The sequence below is a fragment of the Diabrotica virgifera genome, chromosome 1 (genome assembly GCF_917563875.1).
Source record: "Diabrotica virgifera virgifera chromosome 1, PGI_DIABVI_V3a".
In the NCBI taxonomy this organism is placed as follows: Eukaryota; Metazoa; Arthropoda; class Insecta; order Coleoptera; family Chrysomelidae; genus Diabrotica; species Diabrotica virgifera.
The window spans coordinates 286,883,147-286,910,646 of NC_065443.1; the positions used below are offsets into that span (position 1 = coordinate 286,883,147).

The following is a 27,500-nucleotide window of genomic DNA, read 5'->3' on the forward strand; positions in this document are numbered from 1 at the left end:
TTATAAAAATTCTTTTATACTATATACACATAAGTTCAGAACTAGAAACAAAAAATATAGTAAGTCTTTTGTACACAATTTTGTGCATATCACAATTTTCCCATAACACTATGTGGATTAACACGAACACACATTTTATCCTGCATAGAAAAAAACTAGGATAGCTCCTGGTTATAGTTCCTAAATATTATAAGTTTTACTGGCTAGTAGATTCCATTTAAAAAAATCCATTATTGTAATCTAGAACCTGGAGTTAAGCATGTCTTTGGACAAGTGAAGGTCTCGAACTAAATCATGTAATTCGGCTTGCTAATTGGATGCAATATGGTGCTTTTCGTCGCTTTCGTGAAAATAAGAATGATTCTTTTCTGATACATCATCGGGTTTACTTTTATCGCCATACATTTCCAAATCTTCCTCCCAATTTGCCGTGGGTCCTGGAACTGGTAAATCTTCTCCATGGAAAACCGGCTTTATTGCTGAGATAATATCTGGATATTCAATTTTATGCTTGCCTTTCCTTGACAACACAATGACACTTTTGTCATGCAGAAGTAACAGTCGTTAAAACGGTTTAGAACTATATAAGTTTAAATGGGTAGGTTTCCTGATTAAGGATTACCTTTGGTTTATTCTTTATTTAAATGTTAATGTATTATTCGTAGACATTAGATATCCCAGTGTTGCCAAATATGCACAATTTTTAGAAAAAATGTTGATTTGATAACATCACTTCCCGATATATTACAAATGATTGTTTTAAAAAAAAATTAGTAAAATACTCATAACTCAAAAATCGTAACTCATTTTTTTTTTTGACACAATTGTAACTCAAAAATCTTACGTGTTAGGAACTTTTTATCATCATAATCATATTCAGAGAGCAAAGATTAACAAAAAACAGCATATTGCATTCCAGTCGCAAATTGGTTGTAAACTAAATAATAATTATTAAAACACATTCCACAATGTGAGTTTTTATGTAGGTACTACGGAAAAGATGGACCCGATCAAAAGTGTAGTTTTTAAACAATTCTGTTTGTTTATTCCATTTGAGAAAACAAATAGACCTTTTCAAATGGTTCTACAGGTGCACTGTCAATATTTAGAAGCTTTTATTTTGCAATAACTTTTGTTTATAAACATTTTGTAATTTAGAAAATCTCATTTTGAAGAGAGAAGTAAACGTTCAAGAATGTAAACGTTTTTATCTAAATGCTTAGTTATTTCTGTCACAATATTGAATTAATGTAAAAAGTCACTTTTTGCTAATAGAACAGGGCGGATCTGTGAAAAAACGTCTATTTTTGGATGTGCGAGGTGGAATTCGGATATTTGCAGATAAAGTTAGGTGACAAATTCAACAGTAATAGTTGACTTATGCTCCCTCTCAAATATGCCCTCAACATTAATAAACAAATTAAAATATTTAAAAATTTCGAAAAACATCGATTGTTTTCTATTTTCTTTGCTTATAACTTTAAAACGATTCATTTTGGAACAAACTATTTAGTACAGAAATAAAATAAAGATAATTGAATTTTGTATGATAAGCGACTGGTTAAAAATGTCTTAAATTATTACCCTTTCCGCAAAATAGCAATAATTACAAAATAAGGGTGCAAAATAAGCCTGTTTTTATTCAATGTTTTCAACCACTTTGGTTGCAATTAGAACTTTCGTAATTCGCTTAGAAAATTCTTACAACATACTTAAATCGTTCACCAAATTTCATTAAAATCGACCTGATAGATTTTGCAGAATAATTTTGCAATCTAAATTTTTGAAGTTATACTTCTTTACCGGCGATAGAGGGTGATTTTTTATATGTTAAAACCTATCAGCCCGGCGCATGCGCATTATAAGTTTGTTCTGATTGGATGTTCAAATAACATGTCAAAAATTATCCGATATGGCAGCTGTGGTTTGGAGGTAAAGGTAAAGGTAAACAAATGTATAATATATTAGTTTTATTGTTGTGAGGACAGAAACAAAAAAGTTTATAATATTGTAGTGACTTTTAAGTAGTTTTTAAAAGCAACAAGTACGTAATAATTGTTAATGTATCATGGGTATAAACCTGCCAAATATGGGATCTGCCAAAATACATAGTATGTAATACTTTTATTTATATAATTTGATTACCATCAAAATTTCTATCAATATTCACCTAATATATTGTTTTTTTACTCTATGTTTTATTGTATTTTTTCAATTCTAAATCATTTCAATTCAAAATTAAAATAATTTGATCAATTTTCAAAATATCAAAATATCACAAGTTTAATCTGTTTAGTTAGTCGATCTTCGTAAATAATGACACATAGTGTCCGTGGCTAAGCGGAGAAGGCGAATGAATTCCAATACCAACCGCTCTTATCAGCGCTGGTTCGAGTCCCAATAGAAACTTTCTTTTTTGTTTTTTTTAATACATTTTATGATTGTAAGTATATTTATTATATAATTGTATTTTCAGAAAATACGTATTTAGTTAAAAAAAATTTCGACAATTAATGTTCAGACATCATTTGTGGCTTGTTTAATGTGTTTGTGTGTGTTTTATTCTTTTATTATTTTAATTTTTGGCACTGTTCTAATAAAAATGTTTGAGAAGTAGTACGTATAAATTAGTTTAATATTTAAACAAAATATAAATAAAAAGTATATTAATTTCGTTTAAATCATATAATAGAAGTATAACTTCTTACGTGCGTACAAAGTACACACCATTCTTTTTTTTTTTTTTTAAGTTCCAATTTTTTTAAAGCTTTCTGGAGAAAAAGTAGACCATTTAGAAGTAGACTAACTTTTTACATCTAAAGAGGTTTTCTACCTATATAATACACTTTACAGAATTAAAATCGGATTATTTAAGCGGCCTCAGCACTGTTTTAAAGTTATAAATAATAATTTTTTGGCTTATAAACAAATACAATGAGGATGCTTGAGTTGGCATAAATTCATTTTCTCGAGAATATGCGTCTCTGGAGGTAAATCCCGAAACAGGTCGATTTTTATTTTTAAATTCAAATTCTTTGTATATATATACCATGACGTCACTACATCCATCTGGGCATGATGACGTAACCGATGATTTTTTTAAATGAGAATACGTGCCGTGACAGCTCAATCGAAACTCTATTCAATTTTGTATTCACTAATATAAACATTAATATAATTATTTATACAGGGTTTGAATTAAAACAAAATTTGAATTAAATTAATTCCAATATTTAGATTACGTCATCACACCCAGATGGATGACGTCGCTAGTATGATATTTATGCCAAAAAAATATACTTAATTTAAAACTAAAAATCGATCTATTTTGGGATTTATCTCCAGAGTTGCCCATTCTCAAGAAAATGAATTTATTCCGACTCAAACATCCTCACTGTATTTGTTTATAATCCAAAACATTGTTTATAACTTTAAAACAGTACTGAGGCCGCTTAAATAATCCAATTTTAATTCTGTAAAGTGTATTAGATAGGTAGAGAACCTCTTTATACAGAGTGTCCCAAAAGTAGTGGAACGGTCGAATATTACGCGAACTAAACATCGGATCGAAAAACTGAAAAATACGTGTTTAATCATTTTCAAAAATCTATCCAATGACACCAAACACAAACCCTCACTACACCCCCTGGAGGTGGGGTGGGGGGTAACTTTAAAATCTCAAATGGAAACCCCCAGTTTTTCTCGCAGATTTTAATTTGTTACATAAAAGTAAGCAAATTTTATTCAAGACATTTTTTCGAACTGTGGATAGATGGCGCTATAATTGGGAAAAACGATTTATCCAATAGAAACGGTCTAATATCTCACGAAATACACTTCTAAATGAGAATATAAAAAACAGATTTTTAATCTTTTTCGAAAACCTATCGAATAACACCAAACACGATCCTCCAACCCACCCCCTGAATGTGGGGTGGGGGGTAACTTTAAAATCTTAAATAGCAACCTCCACTTTTTATTACAGATTCGGATCCGTCATGAAAAATTAAGTAACATTTATTCGAAACATTTTTTAGAATTGTTAATAGATGACGCCTAAATTGGAAAAATTCGAATTATTAGCGCCATCTATCAGAAATTTTAAAAAATGTTTCGAATAAATGTTGCTTAATTTTTTATGACGAAGCCGAATCTGCAATAAAAAGTGGGGGTTGCTATTTAAGATTTTAAAGTTACCCCCACCCCACATCCAGGGGGTGGGTTGGAGGGTCATGTTTGGTGTTATTCGATAGGTTTTCAAAAAAGATTAAAAATCTGTTTTTTGGTTTCTCATTTAGATGTGTATTTCGTGAGATATTAGACCGTTTCTATAATTTACCTATGGTATCAGGATAAATTGTTTTTCCCAATTATAGCGCCATCTATCCACAGTTCGAAAAAACGTCTTGAATAAAAGTTGCCTACTTTTACGTAACGAATTCAAATTTGCAAGAAAAACTAGGGGTTTCTAGTTAAGATTTTAAAGTTATCCCCCACCCCACCTCCAGGGGGTGTAGTGGGGATTGGTGTTTGGTGTCATTGGATAGATTTTTGAAAGTGGTTGAACACGTATTTTTCAGTTTTTCGATCCGTTGTTTAGTTCGGGAAATATTCAACCGTTCCACTACTTTTTGGACAATCTATATGTAAAAAAATTAGCAAATTCGCCAATATAAATTCTAAATGGTCTACTTTTTGTTCAGAAAGTTTTTAAAAAATTTGAACTTTTTTAAAAAAAATTAGATTGCAAAATTATTATGCAAAATCTATTTAGTCGATTTTAATGAAATTTGGTACACGGTTTAAGTATGTTACAAAGAATTTTCTAAGCGAATTATGAAGATTCTAAGTGCAATCAAAGTGGTTAAAAAACGTTGAATAAAAACAGTCTTTTTGCCCACGTATTTTCTATTAATTGCTATTTTGCAGAAAGCGTAATAATTTAATACATTTTAAACCTGTCGTTCATTATACAAAATTCAATTATCTTTATTTTCTTTCCGTGCGACTTTGTTCCAAAATTAATCGTTTTAAAGTTATAAGCAATGAAAATAGAAAAAAATCGATATTTTTCGAAAATTTTAAATATTCAAATTTTTTATTAATGTTCCGGGCATATTTGAGAAGGAGCATAAGTCAATTATTATTACTGAAGGTGTCACCTAACTTTATCTGCAAAAATCCGAATGCCACCTCTAACATCCACCTCAAAACAGATCCGCCCTAGTCTATAATTGTGATAATAAAAAACCATGACGCAGTAAAAATTTCGATACCCATGAGATGCTACGTCTTTTATATTGACTTACCCAGATATTCCAATAGCGGCCTGTAATTTTTCGATTTTTAAATGCTTCGGTTTCTGGGTAAGTAGTTTTATTACTTTTACTTGTCAAAAGGCTAAAGTCTTGCTATTGTATTATAATATTTTTCTAAGACCGTTTAATACCATGCTCATTATACACTATTTTTGAATAGATAATAAGACCCATTGCTTTACCCGTGAGTAATAGTTCATTACTCACGGGTTTAATCAAATGATGTATGTCTAGTGACATATGTGACAAATATTAAGATCGAAACAGACTATCATTACTAGACTTAGGCAAATATGCAAATAAAAATATATAAAACGCTGGACGGAAGGGCCACCCTAGAACTTTATCGTACCGATCTATTATCGTTATCGTACTAGATACTGGCATTCTATAAAAATAAGAAAGTTACTCGTTATTTTGATATTTTAGAAACACCTTGTATACTTAAAATATTTTATGGTTCTACGCATCATTAATTCCCGCATTTGAGAAAATGTTCGGGGACACACTATAGATTATTGCATAAATCAATAGAATATTAGTCATACTTTCATTTCAAATTAGTCCATTTTTCTGAGAAATTAATAGTTTACAATATTTGCATTTTACTGCATGGATTGTAATGAAATTTTGGGAGTAGCCCACAGCCCAATCTCCTAATTCAAAGTCTATCCCATATACTATGGCGCTTTTATCATGGGGGCGGTTCTCACCACTTCTCGGGGATAGAACATTTTTATTTTCGAATTGCATGGAGCAAAAGGAAGAATTTTAAGAAAATTTAAAAATGCGCTCTATAATTTGATCTTATTTTTTTCACCCGTCCAACTTTTTGAAAGTAGAAATAACACTATATTAAGAGGTATTGCAAAAGAAAAACAATGCATTTAAATTCTGGTGAATGAGGGGTTAAATGTATATACTTCTCATTTTTCCTTAAAGTGCATTAGTCATATATTTTTTTGCACCATATCTCGCTTAGTTTGAATGTAACCGACATTTAACGGTGCTCGTTTTAAAGGCCTTTTTAAACACTACAAAAGCATGAGCACTTTGAGCATGCACCAAAAAACAAACTCTTTTACCTACCATATCTCTTTTTGTATTATAAATAGAAAATTTACGAAGGAACGAATCTCTGTGTTATTTATAATTAAAAAAAATTTTATATAGTGTTTTTAGTTTGATGTATAGTTTTTAAGGTATTCACAAAAAACCGTCCGAAAACGTGTCATTTTTAAATGAAAATGGCCAATTTTCAACTACGCATAACTCAAAAAGTATTGAGTTCTCAAAAAAAAAGTATAGATCAGTTTTTGCTTAAAAATAGGTTCTCTAGCCACTTCCATGCTTATTTTGACCAATAAATTTTCCACCTCCTAGAAGGGGTGGGAATTGCCCCAAGATAAAAGCGCCATAGTATATAGGGTAGATTTTGTTTCTTGAGCTATTCCCTACTTACTGTGAAAATATCAAGTACATCGATGTAGTAGGATGAAATTCGGAGCCAAATACCCTCATTGACTGCCCTATAATAATGCTCTGCTATGATCGCGTGAGAGGGGACACACACAAGGTTCTAGCAAAACAATTTTCTGTAACTTTTCGAGTTTTTAAGTTACAGCAACGAGTTTTATGTCATTGGAAAGATAATTTTACATTCTTTCAAAATATGTAAAAATAAGTAGGGCGTATGTAAAAAGTTAAGATTTCTTTTTTCATTTCCGGTTAAACCGGAAGCCATATTGTAGGTAAAATTTATTGTGCTAATAGATAACAAAGTACTATATATGTTTTCCAAATTTCAAATTTTAGTTTCTATTACAGAGGTAGTTACGGGAACTCAAATATTTTTTTATAAAAAATTCATAACTCCCCTCCTATAAGGAGTTAAGAGATCTGACCAATGCTGTTCAATTTACTGATAGGATATCAAAAACATATCAAAAAATAAACAAAATCTTTGAAGTCATTTTTGAGAAAATTTAGTTCAAATTTATGTCATTCAAATTTTGACCCCTTAAATATAGGAAACCCATAACTTTTTCTGAAAAACGATAATATTCTTGTTATAGCCCCATCTTTAGGCTATATAAATGTTTTTTCAAATTAAATTTATCTTAAACAAGTTTTTAGATTGGTAGGGAAATGTATCGGGCAGGCGGTCGGCCATGCTGGCCGCCATTTTGGATTTGGAAATGTCAAATTCCGTATTTCTATTTACCTATCGATGAGCTAACTTTAAGTTAAATTTCATTCGTTTCGGTCAAAATTTGCAAAAATGGGCCCCAAATAACCCCCCTATTTCGGCCCCCCTTTGAGAGGTTTTTTTCAAAAGCTTAGTTTGTCGACAAAATTCTCTTAAACTTACTCATACCAAATTTCATCGAAATCGGTCCCGTAGTTTTTGCTGGGCGGTGGCGACATACGTACGTACATACGTACGTACATACGTACATACTTCCGACATGTTTTTTTATTTGCTTTTTAAACTCAGGGGGACTCAAAACGTCGAAAAAAAGTGAAATCTGAAAAAAAAATTTTTGCACGATCCTATAACTTTATCTATTATACTCATACTGCGTATGTAGTACGATAAAGTAAAAATATGCGCATAATTATGCAGTATTTTACCCAAAAATATGCATGTTTATCTAGAAAATATGCAGGTAATAAAAACAATATTTACAATATATTTTTATTTACAATCTTCACATGTCGTATTAATTAACATGTAGTTACCTATGTATTTTACAAACCAAGCTTATGTAATTAAATATTTAAGTATTTTAATCAAATAAATGTTATTATTTCGAATTGTGGTAATAATAAATTATCAAACGGTGTTCAAAATTTAATTTTTTTTTTAAATTTAGATACTATAATAGTTGGTTCTAAATTAAGTGGTTCGGAAAATGTCCCAGCTAGTACCAACTTGAACCACTTCAGAAAGAACCTGGTAACTGGTAACCACTGTTTATTTCCATGGTTGCTTTAAATTCTTGGAAAATTTCCTTCCCAATACCTATGTATTACTTTTAATGTTTTGACACAATGATTCAAATTCTTTTATTAAAAATGCAGTCCAATTATTTATTAAAAATGTAATGTTTTATAAACAAAACTATAGTTTGATTTTATGAATGGCACTGAACTGTTTATTTTCGGCATTTTTCTGCATTTCGACAAAAGGGAAATGGACCGGCAAAATAAAAATTTTTACCTAGAGATATAAACTGGCAGATGTTGGAACCCTTGTATCAAGGCCAAAACGTGACAAAGCTATGTATAAGCAGGTATCTTTTATTAGTTACTACATTCCGATACCGATACCAAAAACTTGACTACCAAGAGATTATAAAATAAAATCAAATATTGAGATTTTCAAGCTAATTGTTACCTGAATATAAAAAGATATGTATCCATAGTTACAACCAAAATTTCAAATTATCTGCACTTTATGCACATTTATATACCTAAATATATGCAAAATTGTAAATTTTTGCATTTTTTATGCATAATATGCAAAATATGCAATTTGTATATTTAAGTCTAATCATTAGGTTACATGAGGTTGCGAGATATTACGTTGCAATCTTTAAATTTGATTATATAATAGAAATACATCAAAATAGCGTTTATCTTTATACGAATAATCCTCATGGTCGAGACACTTACACTTTTATTGTGTTTATTTATTTAACAATATTGTACATCTCTTAACAGTAAGCAACCAATCATTCAGCCGCGAACTATTGGTGAACTACATTTTGTTTTCGTAAATTTTAATTTTAATCCAGAGTAGTTGAAACTTATATTTTTTTATTCGTTAAAAGTTCGGCCAATAAAAAAGAAGGCCGTAAAAAATATAGTTTTCTACTCGCATGTATGTATATGTATATAAGCTGTACACTCCCGTGGAAGTTATAGCTGTTTTTCACTTTAATGATCCGTTAAGACATGAGTGATCAGTCCACTTTTCTTCTAATCTGTCTCCTCAAAGCTTCTGGTGTGTTTTCGTTTTCGTCACTACTTTTCTCCACTCATTTCGGTTCTCAGTCTTTTTTTCCAGTTTCGAATTCCCATAACTCTTAAGTCGTTTTCGACTTGCTGTTTCCATCTTGCTTTTGGTCTGCGTCGTGCTCTTGACGCAGTGGGTATCCAGTTGGTAATAACTTTAATGGGATAATCATCACTTTTTCTACTTATATGACCATACCACCTTATTCTTCGTGCTTCATCCAGGGTCTTCTTTCGTTTTCATTTATTACTTTTGGTACCAGAATGTTGCGCAATATTTTTCTCAAATATTTTCAGCTGTTCTTCTTCTTTTAACGTTAAGGTGTTGGTTTCTATGGCATACATTACCACTGGCCTTATGGTAGTCTTATATATTTGCATCTTTGTATTTCTGCTTAATTTTTTATCTTTAATTATTTTTTTATTTTTGTGGTAAGCTCTATTTCATTATCTATGTTTCAGGTCTATTCTTTCATTATCTCTACTAATCACCATTCCCAAGTATTTGAATGTATCTACTTCCTCAAATCTGTAATTATCTATTATCATTTGTGTTAGTCTTATTTTCTTGAATCTGCTTGTGTTCATGTACTTTGTTTTTTCCATATTTATGTCTAGTCCTCTTCTTTTTGCCCCTTTTTCTATTTCAGAGACTGCCTGAATTAATGATCTTTTGTCCCGGACTATTATAACGATATCATCTGCATAATCTACTATTTGTACTGCATTTTTATTAATTATTTTGTTATTTGTTGCTTCTTTTATTGCACAATCTAGAGCTGTAATGAATAACTCATTTGGCAGGGCACCCCCTTGTCTGACTCCGTTTTGGACCCTAATCTTCTCTGTTGTCTTTTGACCTAAATATATTACTGCTTGTACCATTTTCATTGTCATTTTTATTAACTGTATTAATTTGCCTGGTATTTTTATGCGTGTTAGATCTTCTATTAGTTCTCCTCTTTTTAGTTTATCGAAGGCCTGTTTAAAATCCACAAAAAGGATATGCAGTTCCATGTTGTGTTTATATCCTTTTTCCGTGATTTGTTTTATTATGTGAATAGCGTCTATCGTCGATTTTTCTTTTCTGAATCCATATTGGTAATTTCCTATGATTTTTTCGGTATGCTCTGCTAGTCTGTTCTTTATTATTCCCGTCATGACCTTATATGTCACATTTAGCAAGGTGATTCGTCTATAGTTTTTGCATATTTTTTTGCCTCCATTTTTGGGTATCGTTAAAATTATTCCCGTTTTCCAGTCTTCTGGCATTCTTTCCTCTTTCCAAATCGTTAAAATTAATTCATGTGTTTGATGTGATTAATTCATCATTTGATGAGTTCTCCGTTTATGTTGTCATAACCCACTGCTTTTCTCTTCTTGATCTTCTTGATATTTTCTGCTACTTCTTCGTATGTAGGTTCCTTGTATTCCTCCGCGTCCTATCTTATCCTTATTATGTCCCCTTCATGTGTCATCTCACCTGTTGCTTTATATAATTACTCGAAATGTCTTATCCAAATGTCTTCTTCTACGGCTACCATCGGTTTTGGTTTTTTTCCTAATTTTAAGTAATTATATAGTGGTTTAGAATTATTTCTCATGTTTTCTCTTTCGATGTCCATCATTAATTCTTCCATCATCATTCTTCTAATTTTCTTTTCTTTTTCATTTTAAATGTTTGCTTTGCTATTGTCCTTGCTCTCCTATATGTTTCCATATCTTCTGCTGTTCCTGAGTTTATCCATTTCAATCTGGCTTTATTCTTTCTTTCTATTTGTTCTCTACATTCCTGGTCAAACCGTTAATTTCTTCTGATGTTTCTTATTGTGCCAATTTCTGTATCCGCTGCCTTTTCTATGGCTTGTTTAATTCGTTTCCATTGTTCTTCTATTTCTTGTTCTTCGTGTTGTATTCCTCTTTTAAGTTCTTCTTTGTATCTATCTTTTATTTCATCCTCCTCCAGTTTTTGTACGTTCCATTTCTTTTTCGCTACTCTTGTTTCTTTTGGTTTTGCCTTAATTTTGCATTTTTCAATCACCAGGAAGTAGTCAGAGTCTAGATCCGCTCCTCTATATGATCGTACATCATTTATTGACTTCGCTTGTTTTTTCTTGCATGTAATTACTCGCATGTAATTAATGTAAATCTGAAGAATTACGCCACTCGTCTTCGGCTCGTGTCGCAAACTTCATTATCGTGAGTAATAGCCATCATTACATACTTGTTGAATAATATACTATCATATCTAAAAAGTAAGTCAATGTATGGGTGGACTTTGTATGTATAATCATTATTCTATTTTAGCATCAATATTGGAGATGTGAAACTATCAATAAATGCCGTAGCCGATCTCTCAAAAATACCCAAAATTCAAGTTTCGAAGGTGGACGTAGTTTTGAACGTAGGATCTATTACAGTAAGTTAATGAAAGTCTACTAAAAGCTTAATATAATGCTGACATATACTTTAATTTATTTCTGTGTATGTCTATTTTATGTAGCAATTAAAGCTGTTAAAATGTTGAATATTTTGCCTATGTGTGAGTCTATTTCAATTTTTGCTAAAGTGAAATAAATGAAAAGTTATAATAGAAGGTGATTTCAATACACATGGGGGTCAAGCCAATGCAGGATACGAAGCAATACATGGGGGATTAGGCTTTGCAACTACAAATGAAGCTCGAGATAATATGCTAGAATTAGCAACAGCACTAGATATGGCGATTGTTAACACATTCTTTAAAAAGAGAGAAACTCACCTTATTACGTACAAAAGTGGACAGCATCAATCCCAAATAGACTATTTCATGATAAGGAAAGAAGACATTCGTGAATGCAAGGACTGCAAGGTAATAGTTAGTGAGACAGTAAGCCAACAACATAAGTTGCTTGTTCTAGACATCGTAGTAAAAAGAAGTTAAACCAAAATATCGGAGAGGACCACAAAAAATCAAGTAGCGGATGCAACCAGATGGAAAGAAGGTCTATTCAGGGAAATAATAGTAGAAAAAATATGTTGGAATATGAAAGAAAGCTCTAATGCAATTTGGAGAAAGATGGCCAGTAGTATCAGAGAGACTGCTATTAAAATACTTGGGAAAACGCCAGGAAAAAGTTTGAGGATAAAGAGACTTGGTGGTGGTCAACCGAAGTACAAGGAAAAATAAAAGTGAAGGGCAAATTATATAAAAAGTGGCAAGAAACCAGATCCGACACAGATCTTCAAAACTATATGGTCGCGAAAAAGGAAGCGAAAGTAGCAGTAGCAAAAGCCATAGCAGAAGTGTATTCAAACCTATACGATCAACTTGATACCAGGGAAGGCGAAACGAAGATAGATAAAATAGCCAAACAGAGGGCAAAGAAAGCAAAAGATTTTACTCAGATTAGATGTATCCGAGATAAAAATAATAAAATACTAGTTCACGAAAAGGATGTCAAAAAGAGATGGAGAAAGTATGTACTTTGACAGCTTATTAAATGAAGAATTTGACAGACAGCCTGTAGAGTCAACGGAGACAGTAGCAGCAAAGGTCACCAAATTAACAAACGAGAAAGTGGCTCAAGCGCTTCAAAAAATAAAGAAAGGAAAAGCGGTAGGACCAGATGATATTCCTGGGGAAGTGTGGAGAGCATTGGGAGAGACAGGAACAAAGTGGCTAGCAGGTTTATTTAATAGAATTTTGGAAGTTGACAAATGCCAGACGAATGGAGAAGCAGTATACTACTACCTGTCTTCAAAAACAAGGGAGATATACAACAATGTACAAACTACAGGGCTATAAAACTGCTTAGCCACACCATGAAAATATGGGAAAGAGTGATTGATAGACGGATACGTGAAGAGACCGAAATATCCGATAATCAATTTGGCTTTATGCAGGGCAGATCAACAACAGATGCAATTTTCATTATAAGGCAGTTGATGGAAAAATACAGGAGTAAAGAAACAAACGCCCATATGTTATTCATTGATGTTAAGACAGCATATGATAGAGTTCTTCGAGAGATTCTGTGGTGGGCACTCAATAAGAAAGGAGTCCGTGGTGAATATGTAAAGATTGTGAGGGATGTGTATGAGGGAGTAAGGACTAGTGTTAGGATAGGTGTGGGAGAGACTGATAAATTTCATGTGAAAGTAGGATTGCACCAAGGCTCGGTGCTTAGTCCGTACTTATTCTCATTAGTTATGGACCAGATAACAGCGAAACTACAGGGTAACATTCCATGGTGCTTAATGTATGCTGATGATGTCCTGTTAGTAGAAAATAGTGAAAGAGACTTAGAACAAAAGCTGGAACAGTGGAGGCAAGCTCTCGAGGAAAAAGGTTTAAAACTTAGTAGGACAACGGCAGAGTATTTGGAATGCTCATTTAAAGATGGATTTACTACAAATAAAATGGTATCTTTGGATGGTGAACTGATTGTAAAAAGCAATAGTTTTAAGTACCTGGTATCGGTATTACAGAGTAATGGAGAAATAGATGGAGATGCATGCAGGAGAATTAGGGCTGGATGCATGAAGTGGAAGGAAGCGAGTGGTGTGCTGTGTGATAGGAAAATTCCAATGAAGTTGAAGGGATAATTCTATAAAACAGCCATAAGGCTGGCTATAATATACGGAACTAAATGTTGGGCAGCGAAAAAGAAAGAGGACCAACGAATGTATGTGGCGGAAATGAGAATGCTTAGATGGATGAGTGGAGTGACAAAAAAGGATTAAATTAAAAATGAGTATATTAGGGGCAGTCTAGGTGTGGCACCAATTGATGCCAAAATGAGATAGCATAGGTTGAGATGGTTTGGTCATGTTCAGCGTCGAGACGTTAATCACCCAATACAAAGAATTTCTGAAGTACAGATTCCTGGAAAGTGTAGGAGAGGAAGACCAAAGAAGACTTGGGGGAGACGATAAGGCAGGACATGTTGGTAAAGGGGATTAACATTGATATGACCCAAGGTAGAATTGTGTGGAGAAATGCAATTAGGGAAGCCGACCCCGCATATGGATAAGGCAAAGAGAATGATGAATGATGATGATGAATTAAATGAAAAGATTTACTCACAATCACTATATTCTGCCACAGAGGACCGGTTTCGCTTAATATAATTTAATCATTAAAATACTAAGTCTAGTCTAATAAACTAGTCTAGATAAATTATAAGTTCTCTGTACCCAAAAGATCTTTCTTCTTCTTTAGATGCAAATCAACTAATGGATGTTAGCGATCATATTTTCTAATAGCTCTATGTTTTTTTACAATACATATTAAAGATTATATGCCGTAAATTCCTCTCCATTGCCTTATGTGTCGGATCCAGGACATTTTCTTGCGTCTTATTCTTGTCTTGCCTTCAATTTTACCCTCGATTATAATAATAATATTATGGTATGGCATTTTTGCCGGAAAGATCCTTTCGGACAGTTCCGGCGCCATTTTGCCCTCGATTTACCCTCGATTATAAGTTGGATGAACTGGTATTTTTTATTTCGCATGATGTGACCTAGCTACACCGTTTCCTTTTTCCTGATGGTTTCGAAAAGTTGACGATCTTGGTTGATTCTTTTAAGGAGATCTACATTGCTGACTTTTGCCGTCTATAGTAGCTTTAGAGTACGGGGATAAAGCCACATCTCCGAAGCTTCCAATCTGTTTATATCCCTTGTTTACGTTCCCTTCTACGCTATATAGCAGCACTGACCATGAGTAAACCTTAGTCTCAGTTGAAGATCGAAATATGAACAGGCCAGTACCTTCCTAAATTTTACTAAAGCTTGTCGAGCTTGCTCATTGCGACATTTTACTTCCCCCTCCGAAGCCGTCTTCAAAAAGCCACGTTTTTAAGTATTTAAATTTGCTCACTCTTTCAGTGGACTTGGTATGCAGTATTATGGTGGAGTTTTCAAGTGCATCCAAGTTCCTGGAAATGATCATGAATTTGGTCTTTGTGGTATTAATCTATAATCCCATTCGCTTACTGTATTCTTTGATTATAGTGACAAATTGTTGAAGATCGACTATGTTATCACAAATCAAAACACCATCATCAGCATATCGTATGTTGTTGATCAATACTCCATTCACTTTGATTCCCATCTCTTCATCTTCCAAAGACTCTTGAAATATGGCTTCCGAATAAATGTTAAATAAAAGAGGGGAAAGCACACATCCCTGTTGGACATTCCTTCTTATATCTATAGGCCATGATATAGAATTGTCTATTGTTAATTTTGCCCTTTGATACCAGTACAGGTTTTTAATGGATCTTATGTCTTTTTGGTCTGTATCAAATTTCTTGATGATCTGCATTTATTTGTGGTATTGGACATGAACAAACACTTTTTCGAAATCTAAGAAGCTTAGGAGCACCTCTTTACTTTGATCGCAGCAATGTTTTGTTGTTACTATTGCTTCTCTTGTTCCTAAACCTTGCCTAAACCCGAACTGAGAATCACTTATGTCCCATTCACATTTTTGTATAATCTTGGATGTAGTATTTTTAAGAATATCTTTAAAGTGTGACTCATCAGCCTAATGAGAATGGATTCTCATATATTTTTGCATTAACTTTCTTGGATAAGGGAATAAAGGTACAGCGCAACCACTGTTGAGGATAGTAACCAGTTTCATAAATGAAATTAAATATTTTGTATAGTGCTGAAATTCCTCTTTCATCTAGTAGTCTAAGTATTTCCTTGGTGCCTTATTGTTGGCTTATTGTTGCCTAGTATTGTTAATATTGCCTTTTTATCTCCTCTTTAGTAATTGAAGGGCCAGTCGGCTGGTCGTCTGTATAAACTTCACTCATTGGTCTGGTCTTTTATCATGGAAGAACTTTTGGATATAGTTTTCCCATATATCAATTTTCTCCTTTTCACCCAGCTCTATCTGGTTTTCCTGGTCTGCGTTTATTGTATATTCCAGCAGTCTCCTTATACTTTTTATGTAACACGATCTAAAAATAAAAAATATTTATTCATTAATATCTCTTTTTGTTTTTTTTTACAGTTCAACTTGAATGGTCTCTTGGACAACCCAGAATTCACAGCTTTGGTCAATACTCTTCTCAACGACAACGTGGCTAAATTCATCGATGAGCATGGTAACTTTTTGATGCCAATTATCGACGATGCCATCAAAACTCTCATTAACTCTCTTTTTGCTTAGGCACTGCCAAGATGCAGTCAGAAACAATGCCGAACCATTTTAGAAGGTTGTGGGGATTTTTGTTTCCTTAGTGAATCTGTTTTTGTAATTTATAGAACATATTACACACTGTATTGAAATAATACTGAATATTGTGTAAATAAATAATAAATAATGACACAGAAATCTCTATTTTCCCGTGGCTTCCCGATATTTTCCTTCATGTGATGTTACATAAATACAACCTTCCTTATTTATGCTCAACACTTAGTATGTCGCAAAAAGTAATGGAAGATTCTCAAGAACAAAAATATTAAGAGGATATTCTCGATAATGAGAATTTTCTAAAAACGACCAACCAAAAGTATCAAAACGAACACAAAAACTAAGTATTTTTTTTTAACTAAAACAAAGTATATAATAATTCATGTCCCATCTTCATTGACAAATAAAAAACAAAATATTCGCATATACAAAAAAATAAAAAGCAACATAAAAACTTAAACAAATGAATAAATAAAATGAAGTTGAAAATCAACTTGAAAACTACTTGATGACATGTCTAAACTAGTCTTCTAAAAATCTATTATAGAGTTTTCTTCGATGTCAGTCAACTTCCTTCTTCTTCTTCTTTTTCTTTTTCTTTTTCTTTTTCTTCGTGGTGATTAGGTGACAGAATTTGCATAGGTCATTATCTGCCAATCCCATCAGCTTCAGCTGTCAATTCAGATTACATTGCGCTGTTAATAGACTAACTATGGCTTTGACTGTTTTCCTGTCTTTGCTTATTAGATTTGTAGTAAATTTTGGAGAATCTCTTCTTTGGATCGGAAGGTTAACTTTCCGACTCCAAAAAAAGGTTGTTTGGAGCTTTTGGACCTCTTCTTGAGATTAAAAATCTAATGAGAAGGTCCTGAAACCCCTTTAAAACCCCAGACGATTCAAAGATGTATCCTGAGCCCATAGTTACTAATCTTTAGTCTATTAAGAATCATTTGTGATGACTTGTGGCCTTGATAAAATTGGCCTTGATTACAACCATTTTGGCTTGTATGTACCTAATCGTTGCCTTGTTTCACCAGGTTACAGGTTTTGGCATTTTGAGATGCCAGTTAGCTTTGCAACTTTAATATCTTCATCTGTCATGAGATCAACGTTTTCCAACATTGTTACTCTGACTTTGTGGTTCCTTACCTTTTAGCTTGGGAGATTTCCGTAGAAATTCTTGGTCTTTCGGCGTTTGGATTTTCTCTAAAAAATTCCTGTCCTTCGGCTTTAGAAACCGTGGTTTTGTCTTTAGAGTCCTCTGACCAGGGAACGAGTACCTAGGGAAAGATATTCCACCTATTGCATAGCCGCGCTTGCGAGAGTAAAGACTAAATACGATGAGGTGTGACCTGTTACCCCAAAGGAACCGTTTGCGATATTGTCACTATAGTGTTTGTGTTAGTAGTGTTAGTAGAGCCACCACGATGTCTCACGACTTGGTTTGGGGATTGTTTATCGATCATCTCTAGTCTAGATTCGCTGGGTTCAGTTTGAACACGACGCCTTCGAGAAGGGTGCAATCAGATTTTACACACCCACAATCATTTTATTAAATCATCGATTTAAGGAGGTGCAGAGTCCTAAAACTCTCCAGGATAATATTTCCATATCATTGATATATTGGATACAACAGGTTCATTGGCGCTAACTCGATTTATCGCTGCATTTACACTGTAGGGTTTTGGTCAAGATGGCCCTGGAATTGCTTCATCCATAATATAAATCTAAACTGACGTTATAAAAACACTTTTATCTTCATACTCAATAGAAAGACAACTAGTTTCAGTCAAGATCAAACAAAAATAATAACCTCTAAATGAATGTTGTTCAAATCTGCATATGACGCCTGAAGCCATCATGCGCACCTGACAGTAGTAACGATATGACGTCTTTAGGCGTCATCAGCATTCAAATGGTTAAGAACTAGCTGTGTGGTATCATTACTTCTTCTTCTTTGAGTGCCTCTTCTATCGGAGATTGAATATCATTAGGGCGATTCTAATTTTATTTACTGCTGTTTTGAATATTCCGTTAGTGGTACAGCCAAACCACTCTCTCAAATTTCTCATCCAGGACATTCTTCTACGGCCTGGATTTCTTTGTGCTTTGATTTTTCCTTTTACTATATTTTGTATGAATGTGTACTTTTTGTATCATTACTAAGAAGAATAAATTGTGTCCTTGAGCTTATAACTTTTCTCTCACGATTTCATACAATTAAAAACGTAGTTTTTTATTAGTTTTTTTACAGCTGCAATTTTCTCAACGACATGGACGTCCATAGAGATAACTGTAACCACTTTAGATAAACTGATAGTTATATTATACATGTTTAATAAAAACGCAGTCTTAAAACTTATAATTACAGTCAGAAAGATAGAGTACATAGAGTAGTGGTAAAAGTATTGAAGGCAACGAAATGAAAGTCTTGATAGTTTGCTTTGCTTTAGTCTTTGGTTTGACAAATGCAAATGTTATTTCAGAATACGGTAAGTTACAAGAGTTTTAAATTTGTATTTATTTATTTCACTCTTCACACTTTTACTCCATTTTCTATAGTATCAATTTTTTGATCTGAATCGAAAACAAGCAAAACATTTTACCTTTCTATCGTTACTCAGTTTTGAGTACTAGGAAGTTTCTTTCTGTCCTTTTCCTAGACGAATTAAAACGGAATGTGACTGCGTATAGTAGAGTCCTTTTTGTTTTCTATATTCTTCATCTGCTGTCTTAAAAATTGTAAAAGTCGTAGATTAAAGATGTGCCAGAAAATACTTTCAACAAGAAAAGTTTCAGATTTAAATAAGTTTTTACAATGGTGAATTCTGCATCTGAGATTTTCAGTTTGTTTAAGAGATGTCGCTGGATTGAGTCCCAATGGGGATTTCAATGATCTTTGAAATTTCCCTTAAATAGATGGGCGAGCTGGTTTTCGATTCAGAGGTGTGCACGTTAGCGCTGTTGAAGAAGCTTGCAATGGCAGGAACAGCTGTCCAGCGATTGTGCATCCCTCTAAATCGAAAGCAAGCAAAACCATCTTTTACTTGTAAAATAAAACTAAAATATCGAAAATAAAACATTTGCTATAACTTTTGCTAAAATGACCTTAAGACTTTCATATTACACAAAAAGTTGAGTCAAAAATTTCCTATAATGCATAAAAAATTTGTATGGCAACTAACACTGTGACAGGAGAATTTAATAGATGTAAATATATAGATGGCTATTAAAAAATAGAGGTTGGTGGTAGAAGCGTGAAAATTAAGGATAATATGTATTTTTTAATTCTACATCATATTAAATTAAGACAGACAATTTTGTCCTAAAAAATAAAAAAAAATGTCAGGGCGGCAACCCCCCTTATAACTTATGGATATGAAAAATAGATTACAACCTAATCTCGGTCCTATAGGGTATAAGTGTAAAATTCATAAAAATCGGAGGAGTATGGTAACTAACACTGTTACAGGAGAATTTTATGTATATGCTATAAAAGTGGCTAACATTGACCGTAAATAACCTAGGTGAAAAGTCTTTTTGTTGAAAATTCGTGTAAAAATAGTAACTTTTGAAATCCAAAAGTAGATTTACTCTACAGTCAATATTAAAAAATCTATTTAAAATATTTATAAGCCAAAAATGACTACTTTAGTAAGATGTTTTCGGAATGATAAAAATCACGAGATGGGCGAGCTGGTTTTCGATTCAGAGGTGTGCACGTTAGCGCTGTTGAAGAAGCTTGCAATGGCAGGAACAGCTGTCCAGCGATTGTGCATCCCTCTAAATCGAAAGCAAGCAAAACCATATTTTACTTGTAAAATAAAACTAAAATATCGAAAATAAACATTTGCTATAACTTTTGCTAAAATGACCATAAGACTTTCATATTACACAAAAAGTTGAGTCAAAAAGTTCCTATAATTCATAAAAAATTTCAAGACGATTCGTTAATTAGTTTAAATTTTATTCAATTTGTTTATCCCAAAGAGCTTTTTTTGCAACGTTATTGTTCAGAAAACAATAATGATAGAGAAATTCTGTGGAAACCACATAAAAGAAGAATAGTTATGTTTTCAACGTATTTTAAAAAATCATTAAAAAGTCATTTTTATGATTCCTAAAATATTTTACGAAAGTAGAGTCATTTTTGGCTTATAAACAATTTGAATAACTTTGTTAATATTGACTGTAGACTAAAACTACTTTGTACTTGTAAAGGATTGGGATTTGTAAAGCTAGTATTTTTACACGGATTTCCAAAAAAAAGGTTAATTATGTCAGCCTAGTTTAATTACCGTCAAAGTTAGCCACTTTTCTTATTTTATTCACAGCTACTTTGCTTATAACAATTAAGCAACCTTTCTAGCGCCATTTTGAACTATAAGGTATATAGTTTGTGTGTAAAAGTTTTAGTAAACTTTGAACTTCAACAGAGAGACTCATAAAGCTTTAAAATGACGTCCTAACGAAATCGATTCGTGGTCGGTGGGTGTGAATTATTAAAATCCGTGCACTCAAAAAATGAAATTGGTTCTTCAAACATATGCTGCGATTAATATCTCCGGATCTTGTTGATGGATTTGATCATAACTTTTTTAATTTATATGTATTTGTAGTCTTGTGAAGTACGTTATGTACACATATCCTCACCTAACATTACAAAATGTTAGAGAGAACTCCCCTTATCACTCAGGCATATGAAACATAGATTACGACCGATTCTAAGACCTACCGAATATACATATATATAATTTCATAAAAATCGGTTAAGCCGTCTCGGAGGAAAATATGGCAACTACACTGTGACAGGAAAATTTTATAGATGTAAATATATAGATGACTATTAAAAAATAAGGATTGGTGATAGAAGAGTGAAAATTAAGGATGGTATGTATTTTGTAATTCTACATCATACAAAATTAAGACAGCCAATTTTGTCCTAAAAAATAAAAAAAATGTCAGGGCGGCAACCCCCCTTATAACTTATGGATATGAAAAATAGATTATAACCTAATCTCGGTCCTATAGGATATACGTGTAAAATTTCATAAAAATCGGTCAAGCGGTTTCGGAGGAGTATGGTAACTAACACTGTTACAGGAGAATTTTATGTATATGTTATAGTCAAAGCCCGAATTTCAGGCACTCCTAGGTTTGGCTAGGCAATCCTCAGGTCTGACTGACGATCTTAGTCAAAGACCAAAATGAAGTTACAGTTTCGGCCTTTGACTAGTTAAACCTAGGAGAGACTAAGTTGGTCAGGCAAAGGTCGAAATTTAATTTTATGAAATCGGGGTTTAACTGGTCAAACCCCGATCAGTTATTAAAATGTCGTAATTTGTTAGACTGGGTTTAATAAAACGTCATTTTTTAATTTTAATATTTATTATTATACAAAATAGTGTTTATTCTCACATGTTGAGGCATTATGGCATTTAGAGTTGCACAATGCGTTAGACCTTTTACACTTTTGAAGAGCATTTCTTATTGCAGTAGCATTTTATAAAGCCTTGTCCTCCAAATTTCGAATCTTCTGTACTCATTTCTCTTAGAGACAACTTAACGTCTGGAACATCTTTGAAATTAAGAAAATTCTCTTTGCATTCTCTTATTTGATTTCTTGAAACAAGTATGTTTATTGTTCCGTATTTCGTACCAACTCTATATAAACCGTCAATTGTTTTATCTTATGTGATACTCAAAATATTTCGAGCATCTCAATTGTTACAGTTATTCCGATCGAAATTGAGGAATTTTTTTTTCATTAAATTGCTTCATAGTATTAGCCTGGGCATGAAGACCTTTAATCGCCTTTCCTATATTTATTTTAATCTTTTCTTTCTGAGTAACAATACCTATTCCCAGCTTTGATATAGCCAAAGGAGATGCTCGAAATATTTTGGGTATTATAAAAGCTAAAACAACTGACGGTTTATATAGAGTTGATACAAAATACGGAACAATAAACATTATTTTTTTAAGAAATCAAATAAGAGAATGCAAAGAGAATTTTCTTAATTTCGAAGATGTTCCAGACGTTAAGATGTCTCTAAGAGAAATTAGCAAGAAAGATTCTAAATTTGGGGGACAAGGCTTTATAAAATGCTTCTGCAATAAGAAATGCTCTTCAAAATTATGTAAGTGTAAAAAAGGTCTAACGTATTGTGCAACTCTAAATGCCATAATGCCTTAACATGTGAGAATAAACACTATTTATTTTATTTTAATTACGAAAATATAAAAATAATAAACATTAATATTAAATAAAAAATGACATTTTATTAAAGCTAATCTAACAAATTACGACATTTTAATAGCTGATCGGGGTTTGACCAGTCAAACCCCGGTTTCATAAAATTAAATTTCGACCTTTGCCTGATCAACTTATTCTTTCCTAGGTTTGACTAGTCAAAGGACGAAACTGTAATTTATTTCGGGCTTTAACTAAGATCTTCAGTCAGACCTGAGAATTGCCTAGTCAAATCTAGGAGTGCCTGAAATTCGGGCTTTGACTATAACATATATACTGTGAATATAACTGTGAATTAAATAATAAAAGTGGCTAACTTTGACCGTAAGTAACCTAGATAAAAAGTTTTTTTTTTTGAAAATTCGTGTAAAAATACCAACTTTTGAAATCCAAAGTAGATTTACTTTACAGTCAATATTAACAAATCTGTTCAAAATATTTATAAGCCAAAAATGACTACTTTAGTAAAATGTTTTCGGAATGATAAAAATGACTGTTAATTGATTTTTTTAAATACTTTGAAAATTTAAGTATTCTTCTTTGATGTGGTTCCCACAGAATTGCTATGTGATTATTATTTTCTGAACAATAACGTTGAAAAAAAGCTCTTTGGGATAAACAAAATGAATAAAATTCAAACAAATTGACGAATCGTCTTGAAATTTTTTGTGCATTGTGTTGACTGTTTGACTCAACGTTTCGTGAGATATAAAAGTCTTAAAGACCTTTTCGCAAAAGTTATAGCAAATTTTTTATTTTTGAAATGTTATTCTTATTTTGCAATTTACGAAGCAACAAATGATTAGACTAAAATTCAAAAACTGACATTTTAAACCTTTGCTCGTCTACTAAAATAAGACTACTATAAATAAGATGTTTAATTACCTTATTTTTACCTGTAACGATTTAAACGAGAAAACTGCCATTTTTAACCCTTATTTTTAATAACTAAAATTCTCGTGCTAACTGTGACAAGCATTTTTGTATTTATAACGTATTAGGTATATAGTATCCAAAAAACCCATTTGCAACCTGGCTGCTCAAGTGTTCCGACAAAAAAACCTAATTTCTCTGGACTAAAATCAGTAAAGCTGTTTCACATTTTCTTGTCTCTGGACATGTCCCAGCCATGACAGTGTTTGGTTTTTTTAAAAAATTTTACAATAATAGCATACCCTTCATTCAGTTAATTGACTTCGTCGTCCTCCTGATTCTTGATGTACCGTCTTCCTCTTGCTTCCGGCCATATACTTTTCTCCGCATCTTTCTCTTGAACTTCCTGAGTTGGGCTTCAACTTTTTTAGTCATTACCCAGGTTTCACAACCATAGGTTACTACGAGTCTAATCAATGTTCTGTAGATAGTCATTTTGGTTCTTTTTAGGGTAGTTTGTACGGTGTTATACAATAACTGTATCCTAATAAGGAATATACACCTAATGATATGTAAGCACTACGAGCCTAATAGGCTCATGACTTGATGTACTATTCTGTTCCACTCCCTTTTGTCAGCCGCTGTTCTTTCCCAGTTCCTTATGTTAATTCTTCTCATATCTTCTCTAACTCCATTACTCCATCGTGAGCTCGGTCTTCTTTTTCGCCTTTTCCCTACCAATGCACTAGATAGTACCATTCTGGGAATTCTAGATGGAATCATCCTCTGCATATGGCCCAACCATCAAGTCTTTGCGCCTTAATTACTGCTAGTATATTAGGATCTTGATAGAGCTCAATTAGTTCCTTATTTGTTCTTCTTACCCATTGTCCATTTAAGTTTTTCTCCCCGAAGATTTTGCGCAGTATTTTCCGCTCCCAAACTAATAACCACTCTTGTGTTTTGTTGTTGTGACCCATGTTTCAGAAGCAAACGTTACTATCGGCCTTATTACGGTCTTTTAATGTCTTAGTTTTGCCCTTCGTGATATATTTTCACTTTACGAAACGCTTTACAAATACGAATAATAAGTATCGATAATTATTCAAATAATATATAGACTAATAACTCGCGTTTTTGTTTCTATTTTTTAATTAAATGAGTGCGGACACGGGCGGTAAACCGCCCCCTGAACCTGATGGACCTCCCAATACCACCCTTAGTAGTCCAGATATTGAAATGGAATCCCCTAGCAATTTTAAAGGTTTTAGTAAGGCTGAACTCAACCAAACTGTAAGTACTTCCGATCCTATTAAATCTAACGATGACAAACAAAAAGAAATTTTTAAGTATACCATAAATGACCGTGGACCGTTCCATATATATATATATATATAGTGGCTAAACACCCCTTTAGGGGTTACGCCGCTTACGCTCTCTAGATCTATGTTTTGAGGTAGATCAGTCCTCATGTTCGTTATTTAATTTTCTCTGTTATTTTTCTCCACTCATTCCTGTCTCTGGTTTTCCCTTTCCAATGTCGTATGCCCGCATTGTTGAGATCACTTACTACTTCTTGTAACCATGTAGATCTTGGTCTTCCACGTCTTCTTTTGCCAGCTGGTGTCCATTCCAATATTGAGTATATCGTCGTAGTTGATCCGGATCTCCATATGTGTCCTAGCCATTTTGCTCTTTGCTGTTTTATTTTACATACTATATCCTCCTCAATTTCTTCCAGTAACTCAAGGTTCGTTCTTTGTCTAAATTCATTGTCATTTATTTTTATTGGTCCTAATATTGCTCTTAGTATTTTTCTTTCTTGTATTCTAAGGTTTTCCTCTTGTTTTTTTGTCATGCTAAGAGTTTCGGCTGCATACATCATCGTCGGTCGAATTATTGTTTTGTATACTTTCATTTTTGATTTCTTACTCAATAACTTATTTTTAAGTAATTTTTTATTTGCATGGAAGCTCTTATTTGCTGTAATAATCCTTTCTTTGATTTCGGTTTCTCTTTCTCCATTGTTTGTTATTAATATTCCTAAATATTTAAATTTTTCGACTTCTTCAAAAGTGTATTCTCCTACTCTAACCTTTCTGTTTTCAAAGTTTTTGTCAAATCTCATTATTTTGGTTTTCTCTTGGTTTATTTTTAATCCCATTACTTTTCCTTCTGTTACCATTTCGTTTAACATTCGTTCCATTGTTTTTCTATTTTTTGTTATTAGCACAATATCATCAGCGTATGCTATTATTTGTCCTTCTCTCGTTCGGAGGGTGCCTTTGTTGATCTTCCTGACGACGTATTCTAGGGCAAGATTAAACAGAGTTGCTGATAATGAATCTCCTTGTCTCACCCCTTTATTGATGACAAATTCGTCTGTGTCGCCTACTTGAGTTTTTATACTAACTACAGTTCTACTCATTGTCATTTGTATTAATCTTCTTAATTTATGTTGTATTCCCATTTCTTTCAGAGCTACCATTAGTTTTGATCTATTTATTGTATCAAATGCTTGTCGAAAATCTATAAAAAGCAGTTCAATTTCTATTTTATATCCATGAGCTTTTTCCATAATTTGTTTAACTGTATGTATGGCATCTGTTGTAGACTTTCCCTTAACAAATCCGCATTGATAGTGTCCTATGATATTCGTGGTAGCTTCGGTCAGTCTTCGTTGTATTAAGGCGGACATGATTTTATATGCTGTGTTTAATAGCGTCAGTCCTCTGTAGTTTTTACACATCTGTTGATCTCCTTTTTTATGAATCGTGATAATTTGTCCTTTGTACCATTCTTCCGGCATTTTTTCTTCGTCCCATATGTCTTTTATTAAATTGTATAATCTATCTTTTAATTCTTCACCACCATATTTTATAAGCTCCATATTGATACAGTCCGATCCTGAGGCTTTACCATTACGGCTGCTATTAATAATTTCCTCAACTTCCTCTTTTGTTGGTATTTGTAGCTGGTTTCCTAACATCATTGTCTCTTCTCCTCTGTTTTCATTTAGGTCTTCATCTTGTTGTTCTGTTAATAATTCTTTAAAATAGTTAGTCCAAATTTCTTTATACTCTTCATCGTTTTCTGATACTTTTCCATTTTTATCTTTTATGCTTTTTATCTTTCCTTTTAAACGTTTTGTTCTGCTCACTAATTTTCTTATAGAATTCTTTTGTGTTTCTGTTCTTACTCTCTTTTTCTATTTCTTTTATCTTATCATCCAACCACTCACGTCTAATTTTCCTTATTTTTTTCTTACATACATGCCTTATTATATTGTATTCTTCCCTATAATCCTGTCTATTTGTTCTTATCCACATTTGTCTCATTTCTACCTTCTTTTTTAACATTTTATGGCATTCTTCATTATACCATTCTTGTCTTTTTTTGTTTCTTTTTATCCCTACGTGTACTTCCGCTGTTTCATTTATACATTTTTTTATATTTCTCCATTCTGTTTCTATATCCTTTGTAGGTTTAGATTGTTCCTTCAGTTTTTTGTTCATGTCATCAGCATATTTAATCCTTATGTCTGGAGTATTCAGTTTTTCTACGTGCCATTTATTTTTTGTTGTCGTGTTTTTTAGTGTTCTTTTGACTTTTTGTCTTACTTTTGCAGTCACCATAAAATGGTCTGTGTCTGCATGTGCACCTCTGTAGGACCTCACGTCTGTTACCGATGTTTGCTTCCTTCTTGTAATCAGAATATGGTCTATTTGTGACCATGTTTTTTGGTCTGGGGAAATCCACGTCACTTTATGGTATTTGGGATGTTCGAATTTTGTACTAACGATAATCATATTGGTACTAGATGCTAGATTACATAATCGTT

The 27,500-nt window shown here is 32.7% G+C and overlaps 2 protein-coding genes across 2 annotated transcripts in view; both read left to right on the top strand.

Moving 5' to 3' along the window:
* The window catches only part of LOC114324303 (uncharacterized), a 64,924-nt gene extending 48,258 nt beyond the window's left edge, over positions 1-16,666 (top strand). Inside the window, exons 4-5 of the mRNA XM_028272109.2 lie at positions 11,646-11,757; positions 16,351-16,666. Coding sequence (XP_028127910.1) covers positions 11,646-11,757; positions 16,351-16,509 — 271 coding nt within the window. The 3' untranslated portion in view covers positions 16,510-16,666. The remainder of the gene's footprint in view (positions 1-11,645; positions 11,758-16,350) is intronic.
* Positions 16,667-18,859: 2,193 nt separating this feature from the next.
* LOC114324301 (uncharacterized) overlaps positions 18,860-27,500 on the top strand; it is a 48,080-nt gene continuing 39,439 nt past the window's right edge. Inside the window, exon 1 of the mRNA XM_028272108.2 lies at positions 18,860-19,025. Within this exon, the coding sequence (XP_028127909.1) occupies positions 18,956-19,025 (70 nt within the window). The 5' untranslated portion in view covers positions 18,860-18,955. The remainder of the gene's footprint in view (positions 19,026-27,500) is intronic.